The sequence below is a fragment of the Rhinolophus sinicus genome, linkage group LG09 (assembly GCF_036562045.2).
Source record: "Rhinolophus sinicus isolate RSC01 linkage group LG09, ASM3656204v1, whole genome shotgun sequence".
Lineage (NCBI taxonomy): Eukaryota > Metazoa > Chordata > Mammalia > Chiroptera > Rhinolophidae > Rhinolophus > Rhinolophus sinicus.
In genome coordinates this window covers 108,438,941-108,464,738 of record NC_133758.1, presented here as the reverse complement: position 1 = coordinate 108,464,738, position 25,798 = coordinate 108,438,941, and the positions used below count along the sequence as shown (strand labels likewise).

Genomic DNA, 25,798 nt, shown 5'->3' with positions numbered 1-25,798 from the left:
CCCTGGCATGTGTCTTACATGTAAATGAAGGTGAGTGGAGGACAGGGTTGATAAGATGGAATTTTGCTTTAGTTTCTACTGCATTGGAAAGCATCTGTTGCGTGAATTGAGAAAAGCAGAAGTGCTCAGTAGAACTAATTTTGCTTATCACGGGTGCTCCAATTTTCCCTGCCTACAGCTGTTTTCCTGAGTTGCACTAATAAAATATCTTCAAGTACCGTCCTCTGTTCTTTGGCACTTGAAAGCTGATCCCTTATAAGGAATTTTAGTTATTTAAAAATTGCTTTCATATACAGTAGTTTTATTTAAAATTCTATTCCAAATGCTTTTCAATAATTACAGAGGCATTTCCCAAACTTGGTACATTAGAAACTTAACAAACAAACCAAAAGTTATCTCTGTTCTGATGTAGAGGCCTGGAATTAAGGAATTTCAGCTGTGTGCCACACTAGATTATAAATGACTAAAAATATACAAGTTAGTAGGCAAATTATAAAGTTTTCTCAGTGTTACAAAAATTTATTCTTTTCACTCTTTATGGTTTTCATACTTTGTTTATAGCGTTGTTATTTTAGTACTAAGTTTTGAAACATGTTCTGATTCTTATAATATGGTGCTTCATTTTGTTTTCTAGGATACATTTAGTAACACTTTTTGAAAATGATCGTCATTTTTCTCACCTCTCATCTTTGGAACGGGAGATGACTTTTCGCACTGAAATGGTTAGGTTCTTTCTTTTTAATGAATTAATTTGTAGTTTAATAATAGTAAAGCTATAAAGTGGAAATTTATCAGGAACTGAAATGAATTTTTGGTGAACTGCACTGTTTCTCAAGCTGTTACCTAGGCTTATTACTCAAATAGAAAGTGTTTTAAGATTCTTTTCTTTTACTTATCTTATTATCTCTCCTCCTTTCCTAATACAGACGTCTTTTTAAGATAATAACGATCAATTATAATAGCTGAAGAAGAGGAGAACAAAGAACATTTAAGAAGTAATATAGGGGTATCAAATGTTATCAGAAATTGCTTTCTCTTAGGTTAGAATTGGAAGACTCCGTATTTTACCTGGCTCTTCTATTTTATTTTTTTTTAGATCATTTGACTTCAAGGTGATCTCTTTTAAGAGGCAACTTTTGATATGATTTCTTTAATAAATTTTCTACTGTTTTGCTACCTAATCTATAAAATGGAGATAATGCATCTGCCATACATATTTACATAGTAACGATGAGGATTAAATGGGATAACAAAGGCCAGAATTGCAGAATTTTGTAATTAAGCGAGACCAGGACCACACATCTGATCCATTAGTGAGGGGTCAAGTGGAGAACTGAAACTGGCTCTCATGACTCTGTAGCCACTGCCTTTTTGTTTTGTTTTGTTTTTAATTGTGGCTACATTAAATTTTAAGAGCTAAATTTATATTTAAAAATCTAAAAATAGCAAAACTTACCAGTTCAATTATTTTCAAGTGTACAGTTCTGTGGCATCAAATGCACTCACATTATTGTGCAATCGTCCCCACCACCTGTCTCCAGAACTTTTCTATTACCCCAAACTGAAATTGTACCCTTTAAATACAACGCCTCCCTTTCCCTTCCCCCAACCCCTCGTAACATCTAGTCTACTTTCTGTCTATGTAAATTTGCCTATTCTCAGCCACTTTTTTTTTTAAAATATCACCTTTATAGCCCCCTTAAAGCTTTGAAGAATTGGATATGTTAGCATTTGCATGGCATTCAGATTTTTAATATTTTATAGGTATTATTTCCAAAGAGAGGATATCAAATATTATTAAGTAGTGTAGCTGTGACAGAGTCTGGGCTGTGATGACAGGTCACTGGACTCAGGTAGTGGTCTGTGTGCGCTTCCTTGTGTGACGGCCGGTCAGTTACCCTCTGATTCTCAGTAATCTCATCTGCTAACTGGAAATAATGCCAGCCTCACAGGGTTTCATTGAAAAGGAAGGAAGATAATGAACGATGTGTATAGCACAACACCTGGCACAAAAACAAGAGCTGCCATTAATAAAATCTTATTTGTACATTTTGTATTTCTGTAAATATTGACTTATGCATATTAGATGGCCTGTCATTGTAGCATTGCCTTGTTGCCCTCATAGCAGAAGGGATGAATCCTTATGCGAACTCAGGTTTTACCAATCCAAGCTCTGAGGAGGTGCTCTGTCAGATGTCGGCTAAATCAGATCTTCAGTGTAGTCGCCACTACTGTTGCTTCATCTAGCAAAAAATAAAGCTGTTGTATGAGGCAGGGATGAGTGTAGAGCTGGAGATTATTTTTAATGTTTTTTGGAGAGAGTGTATTACAAACAATGTTGCCCTTTATTTGTTTTCAGTTTTTAGGAAGGAAAGCAGGAACTTGATGAGGGAAATGATAGGAAACAACCTGCTTTTGTTAATCGTTGAATTTTAACTGATAGAACTTTTCCTAGCCTTATAAAGCCATTGTTTCCCATGCTGGAGTAATACACCAAGCTAATCCCCTTTTCAGGACACAGCTCTTGTGTCATGATCAGCAGTCGTCAGTCGCCATTCGGTAAGCATTGACTTTATGAAGACCTGTAGGATGGAGCTAGGAAGTCAGGTGAAAGAATGAAGTGCCATCCTGTGATGATTGTGATCATTATATGTTATTTCTTAAAAAGCTGGAAAAACAGAAGTAATTTTCTATAGACAGAGTTGTACCAGGACGTGAAGGCCTCTCTGTTTAGGCCAGAATTCATACAGAGTGGGGGTAAAATTAGGCTCAGTGGAATTAAAAATATATTGTACCTATACTTTAAGGTGTGGTTAGAAAAGTTCCTTAAAACATTTGACTACCGCTCCACCTCTTTTGCAAGCCTACAGAAAATATGAAAGCATAGTACAGCGATAACCTGAAATGTATGCCTTTTGAGTCCAAGAATGCTGTAGTAGCAAGAAGAACTTAGGAAGTCTTATGATTCATCTTTTCCTTTTTCTCAGAAAGAAATTACTCTAAGAGGCATTACAAAAATAAATGTTGTTGCATTTTACTTACATGACCATTTGTGCCTTTTTAAAGGGACTTTATTATTCCTACTTCAAGACCATTATCGAAGCGCCTTCATTCTTGGAAGGCCTGTGGATGATAATGAACGACAGGCTCACTGAGTATCCCCTTGTCATAAACACAGTGAAACGCTTCCATCTTTATCCAGAGGTGAGGAAAATGTCGGGTAAATATTTGTAGCGTGATTCTTTTTTATCAGACAAAAATAGTAAGTAAACACCGTGATGTTATAAAAAGGAGGGAACCTATAAGGTTTATTGATTATACTAGTATGTGTCCTTACAGAGAAGCCAAGTATCACGCGTTCTTCCAAATTTAAAGCCCTCCGAAACTATGCTCACATGAGCTCAAAAAATAGAACTGGGTACGGAAGTAATGACCGGTGTAATAGACAAGCCAAACAAGAAGAGCCCAGAAGGGTTCTAAATGAACACCATGTGGGTGGGTGTACTGACCCCACGAAGGGACAGTGAACGTGATGAGCAGAACGGTGACTTTGCAGATACTTTAATAAAGCAAGCTTGGTTTAGTCACATAGCCAGAAATCAATGAATATCTTCCATTCCTTAGCCTAAGAAAGTACGTATTTTATGGTAGTCTGCAAATTCTAGAAGTTGAAAAAAACGACCAAAAGATTGGTAAATTCAATTTGTGAACTCTTAGGATAGATGCTAATTTGACATCGTGGTAGGCACTACTTTTGAGTTATCTCAGAATCCAGCAGATTATTGATCAAATTATTGACTTTTTTTTTAGTCTTTCTTCATATTGTATAGCTTTAAAAATATTTTGATTTTGAAATGTGTAAAATCACAGAAACTTAAAGAATAACGTGTACATGGGTGTGATCAACCACTTAGAATAAATAAATGCTACTTTTTTGACATTTTTGCTTGAGATATTTAAAATAATTAAAGCATTATAAATGCAGTGAAAGTCATCTTTGTTCTGCTTCCCAGTCCAGTTTGCTCCTTTCTTATTCCCACAAGTATCATTATCATTAATTTTATGTGTATCCATCTAATCCTTGTTTTCAAGGATTGTTGTATGTGTTCTTGTAAATCCATATAAATGCTCTCATATTGAATATATCACTTTAAAACTTTTTCTAAACATTATATTTTTGATTTCTTTGTATGTATATATATTTTTTCTTCAATTCATGCAATTGATTTTTTTTGTTTATTGATCTTGTGTGCTGTAACCATGCTAAACTCACTAATTTTAATAGGTTGTATTTTTTTGGACATAGACAATCACAAAGGTACTAAATGTATTTTATAAAATACCTAATTATTTTGGGTTTTGTGTGGGAGCTACTATAAATGATATTTAAAACTTTTTTTGATTTCTGATTGTTAACATATAGAAATACTGTTAATTTTTCTGTGTTGACCCTGAATCTGTGACATTATTATTTATTTCTTAAATGTTTGCAAGAATTCACTAATGAAACTAATGACCTGTCAGGAGTTTTCTTTGTGGGATGGATTTTATTTACAAATTCCATCTCATTATTAGATATAGGGCTATTCAGATTTTCTATTTCTTTTTTTGTCAGTTTTTGTAATTTGTATTTTTCAAAGAGTGTTATCTAAAAGTTGAATTTTTGACATAAAATTGTTCATAATATTCTGTTATTCTTTTGTCTGTAAAAATGCTTGTTTTTCATATGTAACATTGGTAGTTTGTGTATTTTCATTATTTTTCTTTATTAGTGTGGATAAAATTTTAATTCACTTTATTGCTATTTACAAAAAACTAGATTTTGATTTCATTGATCTTTCTCTGTTGTTTTTCTATTCTCTATAACATTGATTACTTCCCTCATATTTATTATTTTTTTCTTCTATATTCTTTGAGTGTACTTTGATTATTTCTTGCTAGTTTTTCAAGGTAGGTGATTACCTCCTTGATTTAAAATTTTCTTTCTAGAAGAAGCATTTTATCTCATAAATTATTTTCTAAGCACTGCTATATCTGTGTCCCATAAATTTAGATATGCTTGCTTGGTTTTCATTTCAATTTTAAAATTTTGATTAAGTTTATCAATTTTTCTCCTTATGGATCATGCTTTTGGTGCCAAGTCTAAGAATTCTTTGAATAGCCCTAGATACTGAAGGTTTCCTATGTGTTGTTTTTTTTTTCTAAAAATTTTTAAGAGTTCTATGTTCTACATGTAAATCTGTGATCTATTTCATTTTGAGTTAATTTTTTTGTATAATGTGAGACATGAGACTTAAGTCAAGGTTATTGTTTTTCACCAGTTGTTCTGTACCTTTGTGAAAATAAGTTGGACATATATCTATGAGTCAGTTTCTGTGTTCTCTGCTCTCTTCCATTGATTTATGTGTCTATCCCTCTGCCAATGCCATATAGTCTTTCATTGGCTTTCTCTATTGCTTTTATGTTTTCAATGTCACTTATTTCTGCTCTTCATTATTTTGTTCCTTATTTTGCTTGCTTTGGGTTTATTTTGCTCTTTTTCTAGATTACTACTTGGGAGCTTAGATTATTGATATTTACCCTCTTCTAATGTATTAATTTTACTGCTATACATTTCCCTCTCAGCACTGCCTTATCTCTGGCCCACAAATTTTAATGTTTGATTTCATTTTTTATATATTTTATTTTTAGAGCAGTTTTAACTTCAGCAAAATTGAGTACAGAGATTGGAAGGTACAGAGATTTCCTGTATTCCCCTACTCCCATTCATGCACAACCTCCCTCACTATTAGCATCCCCCACTGGTGGTATACTTGTTATAATTGATGATATACATTGACACATCATTATCACCCAAATTCCGTAGTTTGGATTAGGGTTGTGACTTGGTGGTATATTCTATGGGTTTGGACAAATGTGTGATGGCATATGACTGTCATTACAGTATCATGCATAATAGTTTCCTTAAAAATACCCTGTGCTCTGCCTGTTCATCCGTCCCTCCCTCCTAACTCCTGGCAATCATTGGTCTTCTTACTATCTCTATAGTTAAACCTTTTCTAGAATGCCATATGGTTGAAATACTATAGTATGTAGCCTTTTCAGATAGCTTTCTTTCACTTAGTAAGATGCATTTAAGGTTCCTTTATGTCCTTTCATGGCTTGAGAGCTCATTTCTTTTTAGTGCTGAGTAATATTCCATTGTCTGGATGGACCACAATTTGTTTATCCATCACCTGTGGAAGCACATCTCAGTTGCTTCCAAGTTTTGGCGATTATGAAAAAGCTGCTATAAACATCTATGTACAGCTTTTTGTCTGGACATAAGTTTTCATTTCACTTGGGTAAATACAAAGGAGCATGATAGCTTGACTGTATGGTAGCAGCATGTCCAGTTTTGTAAGAAATAGGCAAAGTGTCTACCAAAGTTGTTAAACCATTTTGCATTCCCACCAGATGAATAAGAGTTCCTGATGCTCCGCATCCTGGCTATCATTTGGTGCTGTCAGTGTTCTGGATTTTGTCATTCTATTAGGTATGTAGTGATATTTCATTGTTGTTTTAGTTTACATTTCCCAGATGATGTGATATGGGGCATCTTTCCATATGTTTATTTGTCATCTATTTATCTTTGGTGAGGTATCTCTTCAGGTCTTTGGCCCATTTTTTAAAATCTAGTTGTTTGCTTTCTTATTGCTGAGTTTGAAACATTCCTTGTATGTTTTAGATACAGTCCATTATTAGGTATGTCTTTCACAAATATTCTAGCCTGTGGCTTGTATTTCATTCTCTTGACATTATCTTTTGCAAATCAGAAATTTTAATTTTAATGAAGTGCATCTTATCTATTGGGTTTTTGTTTGTTTGTTTTTATGAATTGTACCTGTGGTGTTGTATCTAAAAAGTCATTGTCAAATCCATAGTCACCCAGATTTTCTTCTGTTATATTCGAGGGGTTTTATAGTTTTGTAATTTATGTTTAGGTCTGTGATCCATTTTGAGTTAATTGTTGTGAGGGCTGTAAGATCTGAGTCTAGGTTTATTTTTTACATGTGGATGTTTAGTTATTCAAGCACCATTTGTTGAAAACACTACCTTTGCTCCATTTATTGCCTTGCTCCCTTGTCCAATCAGGTGATTACATTTAAATGGGTCTATTTCTGGCCTCTTTGTTCTGTTCCATTGATTTTTTTTGGTCTGTTCTTTCACTGATACCACACTGTTTTGATTACTGTAGCTTTATCGAAAGTCTTAAAGTTGGGTAGCATAAGTCCTCCAACTGTGTTCTTCTCCTTTAGTACTGTGTTGGCTATTTTGAGTCTTTCACCTCTCCGTATAATCTTTAGAATCAGTTTTCCCATATCCACATATATGTTGGTGGGACTTTGAATGGGACTGTGTTAAGTCTGTAGATCAAATTGAACTGACATTTTGTAAATACTGAATCTTCCTATCTATGAACATAGGATATTTCTCCATTTATTTAGTTCTATAATTTCTTTCATCAGAATTTTGTACTTTTCCTTATATAGTTCTTGAACATATTTTTTTTTTTTTTTTAGATTTATACCTAAGTATTTCATTTTTGAGGGTGCTAATGTAAATGGTGTTGTGTTTTTACTTTCAAATTCCAGTTCTGTGATTTACTTTTTTTGCAATATCTTTGTCTAGTCTGGCATTAGGGTAATGCTGGCCTCAACAAATGAGTTCATAAGTATTCCCTTTGCTGTATCTTCTAGAAGAGATTCTAGAGGATCAGTATACTTTCTTCCTTAAATATGTGGTAGAATTCACCAGTAACCCCATCTGGGCCTGGTACTTTCTCATTTGGAAAGTTAATTATTGATTAAATTTGTTTACTAGACATAGTCCTATTCAGATTGTCTGTTTCTTCACACAAGCATAAAAATTATAAATTTTAGCAGAATGTCAGTTTTATAAAATTAAGTTATAAAATAATAAATCTACACTTTTGAGATATGGAAGATGTTTATGATCTTGCTTAGTGATATATGGTACATTGATATTATGTAATATAGAATATAACATTGAATAACTTTAGTTATGTGCTTTTATATGCCTAAGGAGAGACTAGAAATATGATCACCAACATATTAAAGTAGTTAACTCTTTAATTTTTAACTTTTTTTCTCAATGATCTGGAATTATTTTCCCAAATATATAAAATTGTTTTTTAAATCTCTCAGGCATAAGCATTTTGTTTATAATTTTTCTGTTGTTGTTCTTTTCCCTTATCTTTAACCTATTTTTTAAGTGGACTGCAGATTGGGAAGAACTGGTTACATTAAATCTGCTTGGTCAGAGTTTTAATGGGCACAGGAACTATTATTCCATATGCAGTTGGTTTTGTATTTTTTAGACTATAAAGAAAATAAATTCAAGGACCTAAATGAAATATTTCTGTAAATTTTTATATTTTGTTATTAATCATCATCATGTTTTAATATATACTTTCTACTTGACTTCACAGCTACTCTTATTTATATTACAGAGTTGATTACAAGAGTATATTACAGAGACGTTGATCACAACTAAATTATTATAGATGCTCATTACTCAATAATACACAACTTTAGTTAAAATGTGTATATGTATAATTTTAAAATGACTGTTTCTGAAGTGAAATGATTTAGATACATTTGTCAAAGTTTATAGTGTAAAAGGCAACCATCATGAAATGGTACTTTGTAAAATGATTATTATGAAGGTAATGTATTTTCCTCCACTATCTCTTTTTGTTTTTATCTCTTGTAGGTGATTATAGCCTTCTGGTATCGTACATTTATGGGAATAATGAATTTATTTGGGATAGAAGCTAAGACCTGCTGGAATGTCACCAGAGTAGAACCTCTAAATGAAGTTCAAAGCTGTGAAGGCATGTTTTCTTCCTAAAATGCTGCTGTGTTGTCACTAATGTTTACATAAACATCTCATAATATTATTACTTAAGAATTATTATAAACTAGGGATTCATTTTTTTACAACACTCTATGACTAATTCACCTAAAAGAGTATTTACTTTTAAAGTAATTTTCTGAGAAGGCTGTGCACTTACTAATATGAGTATTAAAGTTTCAGTATTAATATACCCCAATGTACCCACATTGTGGCTACTTAGTATATTTTATAAATAATCTTTACAGACTTGTTCACAGTAACCTTCAGCTCTCAGAATATATACTCAATCCATATTTGCATATTTCCCTTACATTTTTACTGATTCGCTTAGGTGATCTTTATAACAACTAAAATAGCATTGGTAGAGGATATTTGAAACATAATTAGACTTTCTTGTGCAAAATAAAGAAATGGAGAAAGTGCCTCATGAGATGAGAGACTGTAATGACCCAGTCAACTTAGAAGGTATAACCTTTTCTGAGAGGTGAAAAAAAATCCCCTCGTATATGTACATATTTACTAAGTTGCCACTAAGTAATAAGTTAGTGTTGGCCCTTAGGACCCCAAGATGAACCAGGTAGACGTGGGGCCTTACCCTCCTGGAGTTTACATTTAAGAAAGATCTTAGTGGTTGTAACTGTGATGGAGATTACAAATAAGAAAGTAAGTTTGCTTAAGTTAGGAGTAGAAGTGTTTCAAGAACAGGGACCAACATATTCAAAATTCCTGAGGCAGGAAAGAACTGAAAGAAGGCTGCAGTAGAGACAAAGAAAAAATGGTGTGAAAGGGTGTTGGGAATGTAAGCAGGGGTCAGACGTTCTTGGTTAAGGATTTTGTGCCTTATTCACTGAAGCATTTTAACAGATTGGCATTTTAAAACACTATGTTGGCAGTTATATGGGAAAGGTAGTAGTGAAGGACAGAAGTGGATTCAGTGAGGCCAGGAGGGAGACTGTTGTGCTCTCAGCAAGTGACTGCAGGAAAGACGACTGGGAAATGCTCGGATTTGAGCGACATTTTGAAAGCGGAATTGACAAGATTTGGTGATTGGTTGATGGGAGAGGGGAAGGAGGGTGAAGACATGTAACACTGGTTTCTGTCATAAGTAATCCAGTTTCTTTGAATGGTAAAGAAACATTTTAAAGTAGCACGTTTGAATTGCTACGTTAGTTTCAGATACTTGAGAGAGCTCAAAATGGAGATGTCAAGTGACTACCTGCATGTACACGTGTAGGAATAAGGAGAAAGTTCTGGGCTGAATATAGACTCGGAGTCATCTGTGTGTAGATGATAATTGGAGCCCTGGAAGTGGAAGAATTTCCTTGAGAATATACAGATTGAGAAAAGAAGGGGGCATATAACAGAGCCTAAGGTGATCCCACATTGAAAGAATGTTGTAAAGGAAGACAAGTTATTAGGACAGACTGGAAAGAAGTTACTAGGACAGACTGGAAAGAAGTCAAAAGATCAGAAAGGCCAGCCTTCAGTTCTTGACTCCACCAATAACTTTTATAACTAAAGAACTAAATAATTTCGGGCAGGTTACTTTAATTTTCTATGTTCTGTTTTCTCAACCATTAAATATTTTGACACCAACTAATTGCATAGATTTGTTCTGAGAATTATATGAGATGAAGATTGTAAAGCATCTAGTAGACTGTGTTAATATTATATATAAATATATAGTCTTGGGATTTATTTAGTATTAAGGTTCTGGCTATACATAATAGTGGACAAATAACTAGATTATCTCATGTTGACTAAATCTGATCCTTGAGTTGAAGAGCCATGTTTTACTCATCCTAGAGTCGGCAAAAGAGAAAAATAATGTAATGGAGTTTTTCTTGTAATTTATCGAGTGACTCTAAAGACAGTTCTGGATACTGAACAACAGCATCCTCAATAAAATGAAGCACCAACTAATTATTACAGCATAATAATACTTAACTGGGGGAGTATAAATGTGTAACCACAATAAAATATAAAGTTTAAATGTAACTAATAATATCTCATATAAGGGGAAAGTACTAATGTAACTACTTAGCAGAGTAGCAATCTGAAAAGCAAGTGCTTTTGGCAAATTCATGAGCTCTTGATTACAAAGCACTGAGATAATTCTGTCCAATTGCTTCATAGTCATTTATTCATTAAATACTGAATAATCTGTTTCTTTAAAGGATTGGGAGACCCTGCTTGCTTTTATGTTGGTGTGATTTTTATTTTAAATGGAATAATGATGGGATTGTTCTTCGTATATGGTTCATATCTGAGGTAAGACTATTAAAAGATCTTTCAGTGGGTTTATAGACTGGCTGACATTTGTTGATTGTATGAAAAGGATAATTAATGGGATTAATTGATTAATAGTAGGAAAGTTTGTAGTTTGTGGATTTGTTTTATATATTTCAGAAGCTTATTTAATATCATACAACTGGAAATTAGAGCTGTCACTAAAATAGTATCATTAAGGTCTTCTTTTACCCTTGTGGGGATGTTTTTTAGCTAATTAACTTTCCTTAACTAAGGCTTTAATGGAAATACTTCTAGGTCATTGTTACAAAATTATTGTAACAGAGGGGGTGTTTGGTTGCCATTAGTAGCAGATTATTTCTAATTTTAGTCTCTGTATATGTGACATTAAGAAATCAGTGAAAGAAAATGGGTATTACTTGTGGCAGACACTTAATGTATATTTGATAGCCTATCTTTCTTGATAACAGAACTACAGTTTTGTTTGAGATAGTGTAGCCAATCTCAGTCATAGGTTGAAGTTAGCTATGACGATCGTGTACCCTTGAACAATGCAGGGGGTAGAGGCGCCAAGCCCCCACACAGTCGAAAATCCACATACAACTTTTGTCTCCCCCAAATCTGAGCTAAGCGCTTACTGCTAACGGGAAGCCTTACCAATAACAGAAACAGTTGCTCAATAGACATTTTGTATGTTATATGTATTGTATGCTATATTCTTACAACAAAGTACACTAGAGAAAATGTTATTTAAAAAAATCATAGGAAGAGAAAATACATTTACAGTATTTATTGAAAAAAAAATCCGTCTGTAAGTGGACCCGTGGAGTTCAAACCTGTGTGGTTCAGAGGAGCGTACTCATTGTAGTTTATTAATATAGTTGTATACTATGCAGCAATGGGAATGAATGAGCTATAGCTACACACATCAACATGTTTGAATGAATGAAGGCAGGCACAAAATAAAAAGAAACACTGAATATTTCCATTGTATGAATTGAAAAACCAGATAAAAGTAAATGATAGTATGATACACGTATCAATGTGACTACCCTGTTAATCACGGAAATCGAGGGGAGGCAAGTGAGGACTCAGGGTGCGATCAGTTTTCTATTTCAATGAATATGCTGGTTACAAGGATGTTGTTCACTTTATAATTGTTCCATAAACTGTCTAGAAATTTTTATGTACTTTTCTATCTGTATGTCATATAGGAAAAATATATGTAAGCTCATCAGAATATTTGGAGGGAAAAAGGATTACTTTAAGATTATGCTGACAGGCTTTACAATGTTCTGTTTTGAAAGTAGTTTGTGTTTCTTATGCTTTTTTAAAATATGGAACAATGTTACGTAAGACTAAAACTTTTTAAAATGAATGCTTTTCATTGGTAGAGCAACCCGAGTGATCGTCTTCTCTAAATTGGTTACATAGTTTTGGAATGTCACATACCATCAGTAAGCCTCAGTCTGTAAGAGGGTTAGGTAGATGTAACAAATGTTGGCTGTAAAAGTTCCCTAAAACTGCCAGGACATTGGATAAGGCATATAAGAAACAAAAGAAATAGGAATTTGTGGGGATATTTTGTATTTCTTACCCTAGCCAACCTCCCCCACTGGCATTAACTTGGAAAGTAGATACTTGGTTTCTATTCTTTTGGTTGTTAACAATAAAATGTTACAGAACACTTTGCTTCCCACAGCCCGGTTATTACTTATTACCATCGTCGGGCACTCCTGCCACCCTCCACACCACTCAAGTGATAATTTTCATTTTAATTTTACTATTCATGTTGTCAAATCTTACTTTAATTTATCCACATGTTCCTCGTTTCTATATGCAGTATTTATTCTTGCTTCTCACACATTCTTTCTCTCAATTTCTTACTTTTCCAACTGCGTGCTTTGAATTTCCTGCAGTGAAAATTTTATAGTAAATCACTTCCCTTTAGCTTTCCTCTGCTTGCTCTTCTTTTCTTTTGAACTCATTCCGTCCTTCTCCAATCATTCAGTCAATGTTTATTGTCTTCCAAATGTGAAGCTGTGGACACAAGTGATGAACAACATACAAATAAAAGGCAACTTTAAGAAATGGTTCTTAACCTCTGATGGTTATCCTTTGTCTGATTTTGTATTCCACTTTGTAGTTGCTTTGGGACTCAAGAACATTTGCAGTAATTTAGACGTTCAAAGTTACTGCTGAATGAAACTGTTAGACTCTAGTCTACATCTCATAGTCACTGAAAGCCAAGTTTAAAAGACACAAATTTACTTCCATTCCAAGTATTCAAAGACAGCAGTATAGACTCTGAAGTGCAGGCCTATTTGTTAAATATTGTCTTATGTTCGCATCTTATATATTTTATTTAGAAAATATTTTAAATATAGTAAATTATAAAATTCAGATTACTCTATATGTAAAGTATAAAGCATACTTTGTATGCTTGTATATTTCAGATTAAAACATCAACTACATGAGTACTTTTGTAATTTTTACTGTTGCTTTGTATGGTTTAGTACTATGACATTTCATATGTGATTTTACATTCAAGATAATTTTGTGACAAATTATTTTGTATGAATTATGATTGTATATTTTTTCTTTTTACAGTGGAACTCAACTTGGAGGTCTAATTACAGTATTATGCTACTTTTTCAACCATGGAGAGGTTTGTTTTCTAGAAAATAAATTTTTTTTAAAGATTTTATTGGGGAAGGGGAACAGGACTTTATTGGGGAACACTGTGTACTTCCAGGACTTTTTTCCAAGTCAAGTTGTTATCCTTTCAATCTGAGTTGTGGACGGTGCCGTTCAGCTTCAAGTTGTTGTCCTTTCAGTCTTAGTTGTGGAGGGTGCAGCTCAGCTCCAGGTCCAGTTGCTGTTGCTAGTTGCAGGGGGCACAGCTCACCATCCCTTGCGGGAGTGGAACCGGCAACCTTGTGGTTGAGAGGACATGCTCCAACCAACTGAGCCATCTAGGAGCTCAGTGGCAGCTCAGCTCAAGGTGCTGTGTTCAATCTTAGTTGCAGGGGGCGCTGCCCACCATCCCTTGCGGGACTCGAGGAATCGAACTGGCAACCTTGTGGTTCAGAGCCCACTGGCCCATGTGGGAATCGAACCGGCAGCCTTTGGAGTTAGGAGCATGGAGCTATAACCGCCTGAGCCACTGGGCCGGCCCGAAAATAATTTTTAAGAAATAGAAAGGGAACAAGGAAATATATTCATCAAAGCCATATATAATTGCATATTACTTAGTAGTTCTCAGTATTTTAAAGAACCTTGTGTTATATGAGTAAGTTGATATTTTAATCATGTTGATGCACATTTTACATAATAATTAGAATTTATTACACGAATATCTTGCCTGATCTTTAGTGTATATATCCACAGACGTGTGTATTTGGTAGGAACAAAGAAATGCTGTCCTTGTTGAGTTCAGGCACTTGTCAGTACATTATCTCACGTACCCCTACCAAACTTTTGTGGGAGGTGGTTTTTCTCCTCACAGTAGAAGATATGATAAGAAATTTGGAGAGGTTAAGTTACTTACCCAAAGCGACATTCACTGCACGATGAAGTGGGGTTTCCCACCCTACAGCTGCCTGGCTCCGAAGTCTCATTTCTTTCTGTTACATCACACTGTCTTTGCAGGGACACAAGATGCTGAATCAAAATAGAAATTAACTTACGAATTCATCCCAAAATAGAAATTAACCTACGAAAAAGAGCTCATAGAAGCTTATGAGTATTTAGAATAGGATAAATTCACCCAACAAAATACGAAGTTTGTAACATGTGCCAGACTCTGTGTTAATGCTATGATAATGGCAGTGGAAAGGGAAAGAATCTGACTGCTGGTTTTTGGAAGCAAAATATGTAATATGTTATGGTGCAGTTTATAGGGTGGAATCTTTATTCATTACTCTTGTGAAAGGTAGATAGCTTAATTTTTTAAAAAATCTGTTATACAAAGGAATCATACAAATTATACATGACTATCTTAAATATATTAACTTAAAGCAAATACATTCTCATTCACCAATGTGTTAATGTAAAGACAAGACCTTTTCTTTGAGTATGGCAGAAGACGGGCGTTATGAGTTGACTTTCTCGTATATACGATAATTCATCTTACAAGGTTTATAAGTTTGGTTTCTTGGAAGAGGAGCAGTAACTTTTAAGACACTTACAAGGTTATAAGAGCTTGGATTCTGTCTAGAATTTTAGAATTCTTCATATAAAACTTTTATAATATTCTCACCCATATTTCACCCATAGAAATAGTTTTAAAGGCTATACAACAATTTAATTAATACTTTTATTATACGCATCACATTAGTGATTCCCAAATACTTCTAATTGTTTTTAGAAATTTATAGTTAACTCTTTCAAAGATATTATTTCACAAATTCAGAGACAATCTTAATTACTTGTAATGTCTGTCTGTACTCTTTAAACTTGTCTTGTGTAACCTCTCTCGGTGTTTGTGAATGCCCTAGGTGACATTTGTGTAGAGAATTTTCTGGGGCATGTGTATGTCTCAAAGCTGTGGGATACCAAGGTCATCACTGCCGAGCTGGAATCTGGATCTAGTTTTTGAGTCCCAGAATCCTCTCCGCTCCTATAGCTGCCGTCCTGTTTGTCCTTCGTATTTCTTCATGCGTGGCCTGACATCTTTCACTTATTTCTGCGCTTGTTAGTTAACGGTGCTCGACCTGATATCTAGGTGCCCCTGAAGAGAGCTACAGAATCTGAGAAGCTATGCCGGCACTCACAAGTGAACAAGCCTAGTATTAAAATTATTAAAACCAGCCTAGTAATGATTTTTAGATTAGTGATGTTCACTGCCGTGGACCATAGAGTGAAGTAAGCGTTTTATTGATTGCAGGCTACGCGTGTGATGTGGACACCACCTCTCCGGGAAAGTTTTTCATACCCATTTCTTGTACTTCAGATGTTCATTTTAACTATGATTCTCAGGTAATTTTTATTTATGAAACAAATCAAATTAGGTAAAAGTTAAGTTTTTGACACTATACTTCAACCTATTAAGTTATGATTTCCAAATTTAGGTGCTATTTTTAGTTAGTTTTAAAATTAATTGAATATCCAATTAAGAAACTAATTAAAATACTATGTAAAATTTTTCTTCCACTTAAGAGTCTAAACTACATGTTTTAGATAATTACATTGTTTTAATAAATCAGAATATAAGTGTCTATATATAGCAAAGATTCAAAGGTTTTTAAGAAACTATTACTTTTTTTTTCCGTCAAAGCCTTTGTACTCTGACTCCTTGTTTACTCTGACTCATGTGGTTTTGATAGAGCATTAATGTGTATTCCATGAGAAAAATTTCCTATAAATGAATTTAACTATAAATGAATTTGGGAAATGCTAGGTTAGGAGTGTATACATATATTTATGAATTTTTCTGGATTACTGAAGTTTCTAGCAGTTTGACCAAAGTTTCACCTTAACTGCTTTTCTTGGACATATTTTTTTTTTTTTTTGGCTGTTGGAATTAATTTTATAAGTCTTTCAGAAATTGAAGAGGTCTGTGAAACAGCACCAACAAAGACATAAAGAGCAGAATACCATAAATAATTTTATCATAGAAGTAATTTTCGTAAATGTCAGTGCGCTCTCTCTCTGACTGAAATGCTGATCACTGTTTCCTCCCAGGGAGCTTCACGCTTCTTTCCTAAAACTGTACATTTGTTAATCATGCACACATACACAAATGTCCACATAGACATTCAATGTATTAAAATACCACTGGAAACAGGGAGATGCCATATTTATCTCTGTAACCACAGAGCACTTAGCATACCACCATGCAGATATCTAAGGCTCTTCTGTGAGCTTAAAGAAGGTGAATAGCAGACTACTGGGGTGGCTGTCAACTTCGAGAAAGGTACAGACTAACTCTTGATTTATTACCTACGGGACAAGTTTATTTTTGGATTTGGATTTGGGAATCTGCTCTCCATCCTGATTTCTGTATCTTTGCGCATCACTCTGTCAAATATGGTGGAGGAAACTGACCATTTATCCCCACTCATTCCCACTCAAACTTCTAGAAAGATGGTTTATTTGCCATTTTAATTTTTTTTTATTTTTTGAAGTGGTTAAATTAGCCTGACCAGTCGGGTTTCGTGGAATGAAATGTGTTCATTACTACATTTAGGATTATACCGTTGAGTGCATGTGCTCTGTATATGCTGTACCTTTGCCAAAAGTAATTTGTGTTTGATAAATATAACTGAGTACTTAATGCGTTTTGTGATAATGTTGATAAACAATATGAACATTTAAAATCTTGCTTTTGAAAATTTATTTACCGTAATATAAGGATTTATCAAAATCCAATACAGCCTTTACAGAAAGAATAGTTACAGTTTTATTATTTACACAAAATGTTTGCATTTCTTTTTTCATATTCTAAAAGATACTAAAGTCTTCTGTGGTAAAAGGTGTTAGTTGCTGATATACCTCATAATTGCAGAATGGGCATTTTAAATTTTATATGTAGTAGTTTGTATTCCATAATTATTCTTTTCAAGTCATTTTAAATATTTTTCTTTAAAACTTTCCTACAGTTATTAACTTATTGCTTCACCAGCACTTACATTTTTCCTCATTGCTTTTTAAAGCATAAAAGCAGTGGTTTGTAAAAGCTATTGCTGCCTCAAAGGGTAAACACCTTGATGTGCAGATCACATTCTATTTTCTGACCTTCTTGTTGGAATAACAGATGTCATGCTTAGTTATTGGAAAATAAAATTTTATAAAGGAATCATTAGATTTGGTAATTTTGCAATTAGTCTTTCTGTTTAGTGATAGGCTGCTTTTATGGTAACACTTATTGGTGTCACTTCTCTCCATTAAGGACCTCGAACAGTAGTAGAAAGCATTTTGCTGCACTCTGTCTTTCCAATGTTGCTTTTATGCTTCCCTGGCAATTTGCTCAATTTATACTTTTTACACAGGTAAGGTGATTTTAAACTAGTTTAAGTAGAACTCAAGATGTATTTGGTTGTTTCTGTACAAGTTTTAAAATGTGATTATATTGTGTCCTAATAGATTTTCAAAATATGGAATAATTATAAAGCTAACACAAGAGAAAATCTAGGTGAACTTGTTTGAGGATGAGTTTTTAGATATAACATAAAAAGCACAATCCCTGAAAGAAGAAAGTTGATAAATTAGACTTCCTTAAAATTAAAAACCTCAGCTTTGAAAAGACACTATTAAGAAAATTAAAAGAGAAGTCAGAGACTGTGAGAAAATCTTTGCAAAACCCATACCTGATAAAGGTCTGGTATGCAAAATATACTAAAAACTAATTTTTAAAAATTTTAAATTAAATTTATTGGGGTGACATTGGTCAGTAAAATTATATGTTTCAGGTGTACAATTCTAATATGTAGTCTATTTCTTGTGTTGTGTGTTTACCACCCAGTCAGTTCTCCTTCCATTACCATATATTTGACTCCCATACCTCTATCAATTAGCCTATGATAAAATTGCTTTCACTATGTGTCACTTGGCTTAAAGTTGCAGAACCTATCAATGATGTTAAGTGAGGACTTACTATATACAATAGAGACTATATATGACCCTCCAAATATAACATAATTACTATTTGGCTTTTTACATAAAAAGTTTGCTGACCTCTAAACTAGATTCTTTATGGATCTGTTTGTTTTGTGTTTGTGATCATGTCTTATCTCTTCCTATATCTAGTTAGTTTTGATGTGGTGTTGGACATTGTAAATGAGCAATTGTATAGTTAATTTGAGACTAGGTTGGTATTAACATCTTCCAGATTAAATTTGCTTCCAGCAGACAAGTAGAGGTACTAACAATCTTGAATCACTCTCACGCAATCAGAGAATGAGATCATTCAAAGGTAGGCTTTAGTCTTTCTGAATGAAGGCTGTTTGATTCCTGGTTCTAATTATAGTATATACCCCTTTGAAGCCCCAAACTGAAGCCTGAGGATTTAGCAGGAATCTCGTTCTTGGTGTGACCTCATTGCTGAATCTGTGGAAATCTCTCAACTGCCACTCAACTGTCAGGCATCTGCTACTATTAGAATTGGCAGATTCCTTTGGGAGAAAAGTGGCCCAAAATGTCATGCGCATCACTGCAGATTTTCATCTTTCCTCTGGTCTTAGCTACCTAATACTTTTTAGTAATCTGTGGCTTTCATACAGATGTTTTCCTAGCTGTTCTAATTGTCAGTGAGAAGATTGGTTGAAATAACTTTAGCTATCATTATTAGAAACATTACTCTACCCTTATATTTACTTTGTTGATGAATAGTGAAGTGTTTATTGTCTACATTTTTTTCACTTTTGCTTTTTTTATATTTTTATTTTAGATATCCGCATTATTTCCTATGTATGTTGTGGGGTACATTGAGCCAAACAAATTTCAGAAGATCATTTATATGAACATGGTAACATTTTTCATATTTACAAATAAGTCAAATATTAAAATAAGATCTCAGGGTTTATAAAACAGAAGTGATTCTGTTTTACGGGTTACCTTCTCTCAGGAAGTATTCAATATGTATGATTTTGATAATATTCAGAAGGTAAACATGAAATGTACATTATAGATACCATATTGTAACATTATACTTTCAACTACAGTATAGATGTTTTTCACTCTCCAAAACTTTTTTATTTTTATGTTTTATTTGTTATTATTGTCACTATTTTTGAAACTGCCTTTTCTCCCTGAGACCTGAAATTTCTAACACCGTACATAAATATGACACTGTAAATTTTATATTTTTGCATTTTTGTTTTTGTCTTAGTTTCCAAATACTTCTTCATTAAGAACATAAAAATAAATATCTTCTGATAAGTACTTAAAATAAAGCATCATTAGTGATAGGAATGCTCAAGTAGTCCAACAAAAATAAGATTAAAAGATTAATACTTATAACTAAGTATTTCTTATTATATCATTCCATTATTGAATTAATAGAAACAGTGCTTTTTGGTGTGTGTTTTTTTCCCATTTTCTTTGGCCCAAGTAGCAGATAGAGAAAAAGAATTAAATTATGCTATACAAAATTTATGGTGTTGAAAATTCTTAGAACCTGTCAGCGTGTGGCAATCCTATTGTCATTTGTCCAAGATCTATTTATTAATCTTATTTATGCAAATAAAGTTTGTGTTAGAAGTCACTATACGCCTGTAGACAAAATATGCATTCTGATATATATCTAATAATGATAAAACGTCTGTTTCTTTTCAATTTTCAGATTTCAGTTCTCCTTTGTTTTGTGTTGATGTTTGGAAACCCAATGTATTTATCTTCTTATTATTCTTCATCTTTGTTAATGATATGGGTAAGTGTTTCTTAAGCTCATGAAGATTCTTTTAAACCTGTCAAATAGCAGGTGTAACCCACCTGACACAGGTTTAGGAGAATAAATAGGGCCCTTTCCTAATTATTACTCACATGAATAAATTTTTCCCAAATAACGCCTATTCTCTATCTCATCCTTGTAAAACAACACGGTATAAAGTTTACCTTTTTAAGGCAATGCCCAAGTAAATATTTTAAAAAACAGTCATTAGGTAAGAAGACTTACTTTTAAAACATGCCATAATTTATGGTAAAAATTAATTATTTCTAAGTGACTTCAGTAGGCTAAATACTTACTGCAGCAATACTGCCCCTGCTCAGAAACGTTTTGGAATGCCTCTGAATTGCCTTTACAAACTGGCACATTCTTTTCACTATCCTCAATGGAGGCAAATCTTTATCTTCCAAGGGTGGATTTGATTTTTGGAAACGACCAAAGTCTTGTGAGTAAGGCAGGAGATTGGGCTGGGTAATAGCGATCTTGATCAAAATATGGTGTGACATTAAAGTAATAAGATCTACTTACTTGCACCCATAACTAAATTATCTTTAAAAGTAGTTTAGAAAAAGGAGTTCCAAACTGTTCTAAGCAATGGCAACATAATTGGAATAAGTGTATAGTCTCCTCATGTGACTTATTTTCATTGAATAATAGTCATTCGGATATACTGTTGGAACGGTGGTTCAGTAAATCAGTTTTATTGCTTTGTAGTCACACTTACGATATTCATAAGCCAAAACCTATAATGGAATGTTTCTGGGGTATTCTCTTTCCACAATGATTAGGAATGACACCAACCACAGTAATACCAAAATACAGCACTTTTTCAGTGTGTGGTGCATTGATTGAATCTTTTGGGATAGCGCTTGTGTTTTAACATTTTTGCTCCCCACACCTTTTGTTTTTCTGCCTCACAATAAGTAATCACTTCTCTCTCTCCCCCATGACATGGGGTTTTTTCTTTCCAATATTTTTTCAAACTTTTTCAGTATTATAAGGTAGATAACTTGTAATAGTGTGCTCATCCACCTCTTTTTAAGAAAACTGTTTGTGTTTTGAAATATAAACATATAAAAACCTGCATAAAAATATATTTTATGTACTGAGAGCACTGACTAGTACTGATAAGTACTGATTAAGGGACTGTTATTTGACAAATATACTTGAACTACTATCAAGTCAAAATCAGAACTTTCCCAACCAGCCTGCCCTAATTATAACCCCTTGCACTGCTCTAAAACAGTGATGACCATCTTGACTATGGTAATCACTCCTAGCTTTCCTTTATAGTTTAACTACTTACCTTTCTATTTTTAGCAGTAGGTTTCTTATGCATCTGCCTACTTTCATTCCCTGGAAATATATTGGTTGAAGAGTCTAGGTAATCAAATATGTAGAGGGCTATATGGTCCAGATTTTGCTCTTTGAATCCTCACGGTGTAGTTTTAAATCTTTTTTCTTCTTCATTTATAATATATTAATAATTGGATCTAAAACCTGGACAGGTTTAGGTTTGATCCCTTTATTATAGTATTGTTCTTTCATCAGGTGGCACATAATGTCTGGTGCTTCTCTTTTTATGATAGCAGCCATCAATTCTTAGTGCCAGATCCATTAATTCAATAGGGAGGCAAAATGATGATATTCCAGTCCCTCATTTATAGTTCATAGAGGAAAAGTAGAGTACGTATCTAAATGAGGGAAACTGGGAGGGGGTAGAAAAATATTTGAAAAAATAATGGCCAGAAATTTTTTTTAATTTGATAAAAATTATTAACTCCGAAATGAAGAATTTAAATGAATCTCAAATTAAGACAGGTATAGTAAGGCACATTATAACCAGATTGCTCAAAATCAGTGATAAAGAGATGATCTTAAGAACAGCCAAAGAAATAAAACATGTTAAATATAGAAGAACAAAGGGTAAGGCTATCAGTAGATATTTTTCATAAGAAAAAAATGCAAGCAAAAAGGCAGTTAAACATCTTTAAAAATCCTTTAAAAAAAGTACTGTCAATCTATAATTCTGTACCTAGCAAACATATGTTTCAAAAATGAAGGCAAAATAAATACTTCATGACCAGATTTGCACTAAAAGAAATGTTAAAGGCAGTCCTTCAGATGGAAGAAATATAATACTACATGTCAGTAAGACTCTACACAAATGAAGGGCACTGAAAATGGTAGATAGAGGTGCTGCTATAACAAAACTATCATAGACTGGTTGGCTTATTTCTCAAATTTCTAGAAGCTGGTAAGTCCAAGATCTAGGTGCCAGCCTATTTGATTCTTGGTGAAGGCTCTCTTCTTAGAAGATTTGTAGATGAATGCTTTTGTTGTATCCTCACATGGTGGAGAGAGCAATGATCTCTCTCAGGTTTCTCCTTATAAGGGCAGTAATCCTATTCATTCGGGATCTAACTACCTCCTAAACTTTTCACCTCCAGTATGTCACATTGAAGATTAAGGTTTCAACACGTGAATTTGGTGGGGGATATAAACGTTCTGTTGATAGCCCTGAGGTATGGTTTTTGAGGACCTTGGTTTTATAAATGAGACTCAATTCCAGTTTCTTACCTTTCATAATTCCAAGCGCTCTTCTGTTGCCCTCCATTTTTATACTAACACATAGTTGTAACCTCTTTCTACCATCCTCCTTAAAGACGGCCATAGTTTTCCTCCTAGTTAATACTTTAGTTTTTTTTTAAATCACCTTCTTTTCTCTGGCATCTGCAACGTTCCTTTTATTTCTTAAAGTTCAGTTAGGCCTTTAAAAAAACATTTTAAAATATTTTATTTGGGAGTTTAGAGAAGAAGGATTTTCATGTTAATTTAGACCACTGATTCGGCTGGGTTACTTACATATGCACTTACATGGATACACTACCCACACACATGTACCTCCTCAGAGGAGTTGCCCTGCATAAAAATCATCTCATGTAACTCAGTGAAGAATTAACTTGATTCTAGAGGCAACTTTTTAGCCCACAAAGCATTTAACTCTCACCCCAAGGGAATTTTGCCATGTTCAAAATTTGAAAAATTAACAATTGAGAAGGAAAATGGCTGGTGATAGCCAAGATGGAAGTGGGTGGCTGTGTAATTTTTGAAACATATAATTCATATAACATATAAATATTCATTTTATTTGTTTTATTTTGTATCATATGCATTTTAGGTGATAATTCTAAAGAGAAATAAACTTCAAAGATTGGGAGTTTCTGAACTCAACTTTTGGGTAAGATTCAACATTTTTAGTGCAATTCTTCAGACTATTTCTATAAGCTGAGTAAGATGATATACTTCAAAATAAAATGATGTAGAGTTAATAGATTTTATAAATAGCTACTTGCTTAAGGTGGGAAATAGTCTTTAGTAACATCTACAGGGCATGTGTAAGAAATGCAGGCGTCTGTCTCAGCACCACCCCCAGTCCCTTCTTTGCTGTTCTCTCTGCTATACCTACTACCGTGCTTTTAAAATTTCTATTTGCCTGGGGTTTCTCTCTTTAGGTTACTAACCTTCTCTTCAAAATAACCGAGTTTGTAGTTCTGTCCCCACTTTCCCTTTTTCTTTTCTCCATATCTGTCCAGTATCTACCTTCCCTTCTGCTTCCAACTTGAGGCTCTAGTATTTTTGTCCTTCTAACATTTTTCCCTACAATCTCCCAGCCTCTTCTTGTTTCAACTTAGACTCTACCTAATCTTTGTTTGACTTCTTCCCAAATACACAAATGGGTGGCCCGTGTCACTTCTATGTTTGTGTGTTTTGTTTCTAAGTAAAATAAGTTTATTATTAGGTAGGTACTGCAATTCCTAATTATCATACTCTCAGCAGATGACATTCCTTCTTTTTCTCTGGGTCTTTGATATAATTCTATTAAAAAATAAAACATGCCATATTGAATAACTATGTGATTACATATTATACTTTGATAGGGTAAAACAGGAAAAATTTTGGTAAGTAGGTTTCTACTCAGAATGTGAGAGGAAAAAAGGAATTAATTGCCAGTTTCTCATTGTTTGAAGTGTTCTCCCATTCCTTATAGTGAAAATGTAGAAATATTTGTACATTAAGTTATTGGATGACATGACCCTTCATATATATATATATATATATATATATATATATATATATATATATATATATATATATATATATATACACACACATATATATATATATATATATATATATATATATATATATATATATACACATACACACACATACACATGTGTATTTTACTTCAGAAAAAATGATAATGGTTGTTTTCTTAAAGATTAAACCAAGAAATCAATGGAAAAGTCAAAGATTTTTCTTTAATAACTGAACTCAAAAGAAAGTCAAAATTTCAATTACAAACTATCGAAAAATGACAACAAATAGAACAGAGTCCATGGACATTTAGGAAATTCTGCCAACACTGTGCTCAAAGGAAAATTTACTGTGTTATTTCAGTTTTAGACTGGAAAAAATAAGAGTTAACCTAAGTTTTCACCTCAATTTCAAAGAAACAAAATTCTAAGAAGAGAAAAGTTGAGCTACAATGGCTGTTCAGCTTATATTTATATTTTGAAACTGATATAATTGATATAGTCAGTCTCTTGCAAAAAGAAGTGACAAATCATGGTAGTCACCTAAACAACACAAAAGATACTCTGGCTTTTTATAGCTGCTTTTCTTTTCTTTCTTTCTTTCTTTTTTTTTTTTTTTTAAACACAGAAGACAGTCAAAAGGAAAAGCAATGCTTTTTGTGAACTAATTTTTTTTTTCTTACAAAAAACAAACAAACACCTTTTATTTCTCCAAGTAATTTTTTCATGGTAGTGGGATAAAGATTATATTGCATATCTTACTGTCATAATTGGAAAATTTGAAAACAAGGAAGGGCTTTTTTATATTGAATGGCAGTAAAACAATACATAAAAATTGTCACTTATGATTGATCAAAGTCTATTTTTAATATTCTTAACGATCATGTGGTAAGTTGGAAGAAAGATTCTTTTTCTTTTTTTGTCTTCCAAGGTATTAAATCATCTCTATTTTTAGCTTCTATGTATCTTTAGCAAAGATAAATACAACATAAAACTTGAACAAGGTGCTTTTAACCTAAATGAAAATTACTTTATAGTTTTCTTCAATAGGAGCAAATTCAGTATTTAATGAGAGATTCGAATTTTTAATTGCAAGGTAATTAATGAACTGAGCTAATGCTAAAATTTACTCAGACACCCC

General features: G+C 33.3%; 1 protein-coding gene across 5 annotated transcripts in view; it reads left to right on the top strand.

Annotated features, from left to right (window-relative positions):
- DPY19L2 (dpy-19 like 2) overlaps positions 1 to 25,798 on the top strand; it is a 60,761-nt gene that overhangs the window by 4,741 nt on the left and 30,222 nt on the right. For 3 of the 5 annotated variants that reach the window (XM_074340992.1, XM_074340991.1, XM_019726309.2), the window contains exons 3-12: positions 635 to 722; positions 3,067 to 3,204; positions 8,776 to 8,896; positions 11,097 to 11,190; positions 13,780 to 13,837; positions 16,058 to 16,149; positions 18,062 to 18,161; positions 19,559 to 19,636; positions 20,453 to 20,539; positions 23,739 to 23,798. In XM_074340992.1, the coding sequence (XP_074197093.1) occupies positions 635 to 722; positions 3,067 to 3,204; positions 8,776 to 8,896; positions 11,097 to 11,190; positions 13,780 to 13,837; positions 16,058 to 16,149; positions 18,062 to 18,161; positions 19,559 to 19,636; positions 20,453 to 20,539; positions 23,739 to 23,798 (916 nt within the window). The remainder of the gene's footprint in view (positions 1 to 634; positions 723 to 3,066; positions 3,205 to 8,775; positions 8,897 to 11,096; positions 11,191 to 13,779; positions 13,838 to 16,057; positions 16,150 to 18,061; positions 18,162 to 19,558; positions 19,637 to 20,452; positions 20,540 to 23,738; positions 23,799 to 25,798) is intronic. The other 2 variants (XM_074340993.1, XM_074340994.1) reach the window with 2 other exon arrangements.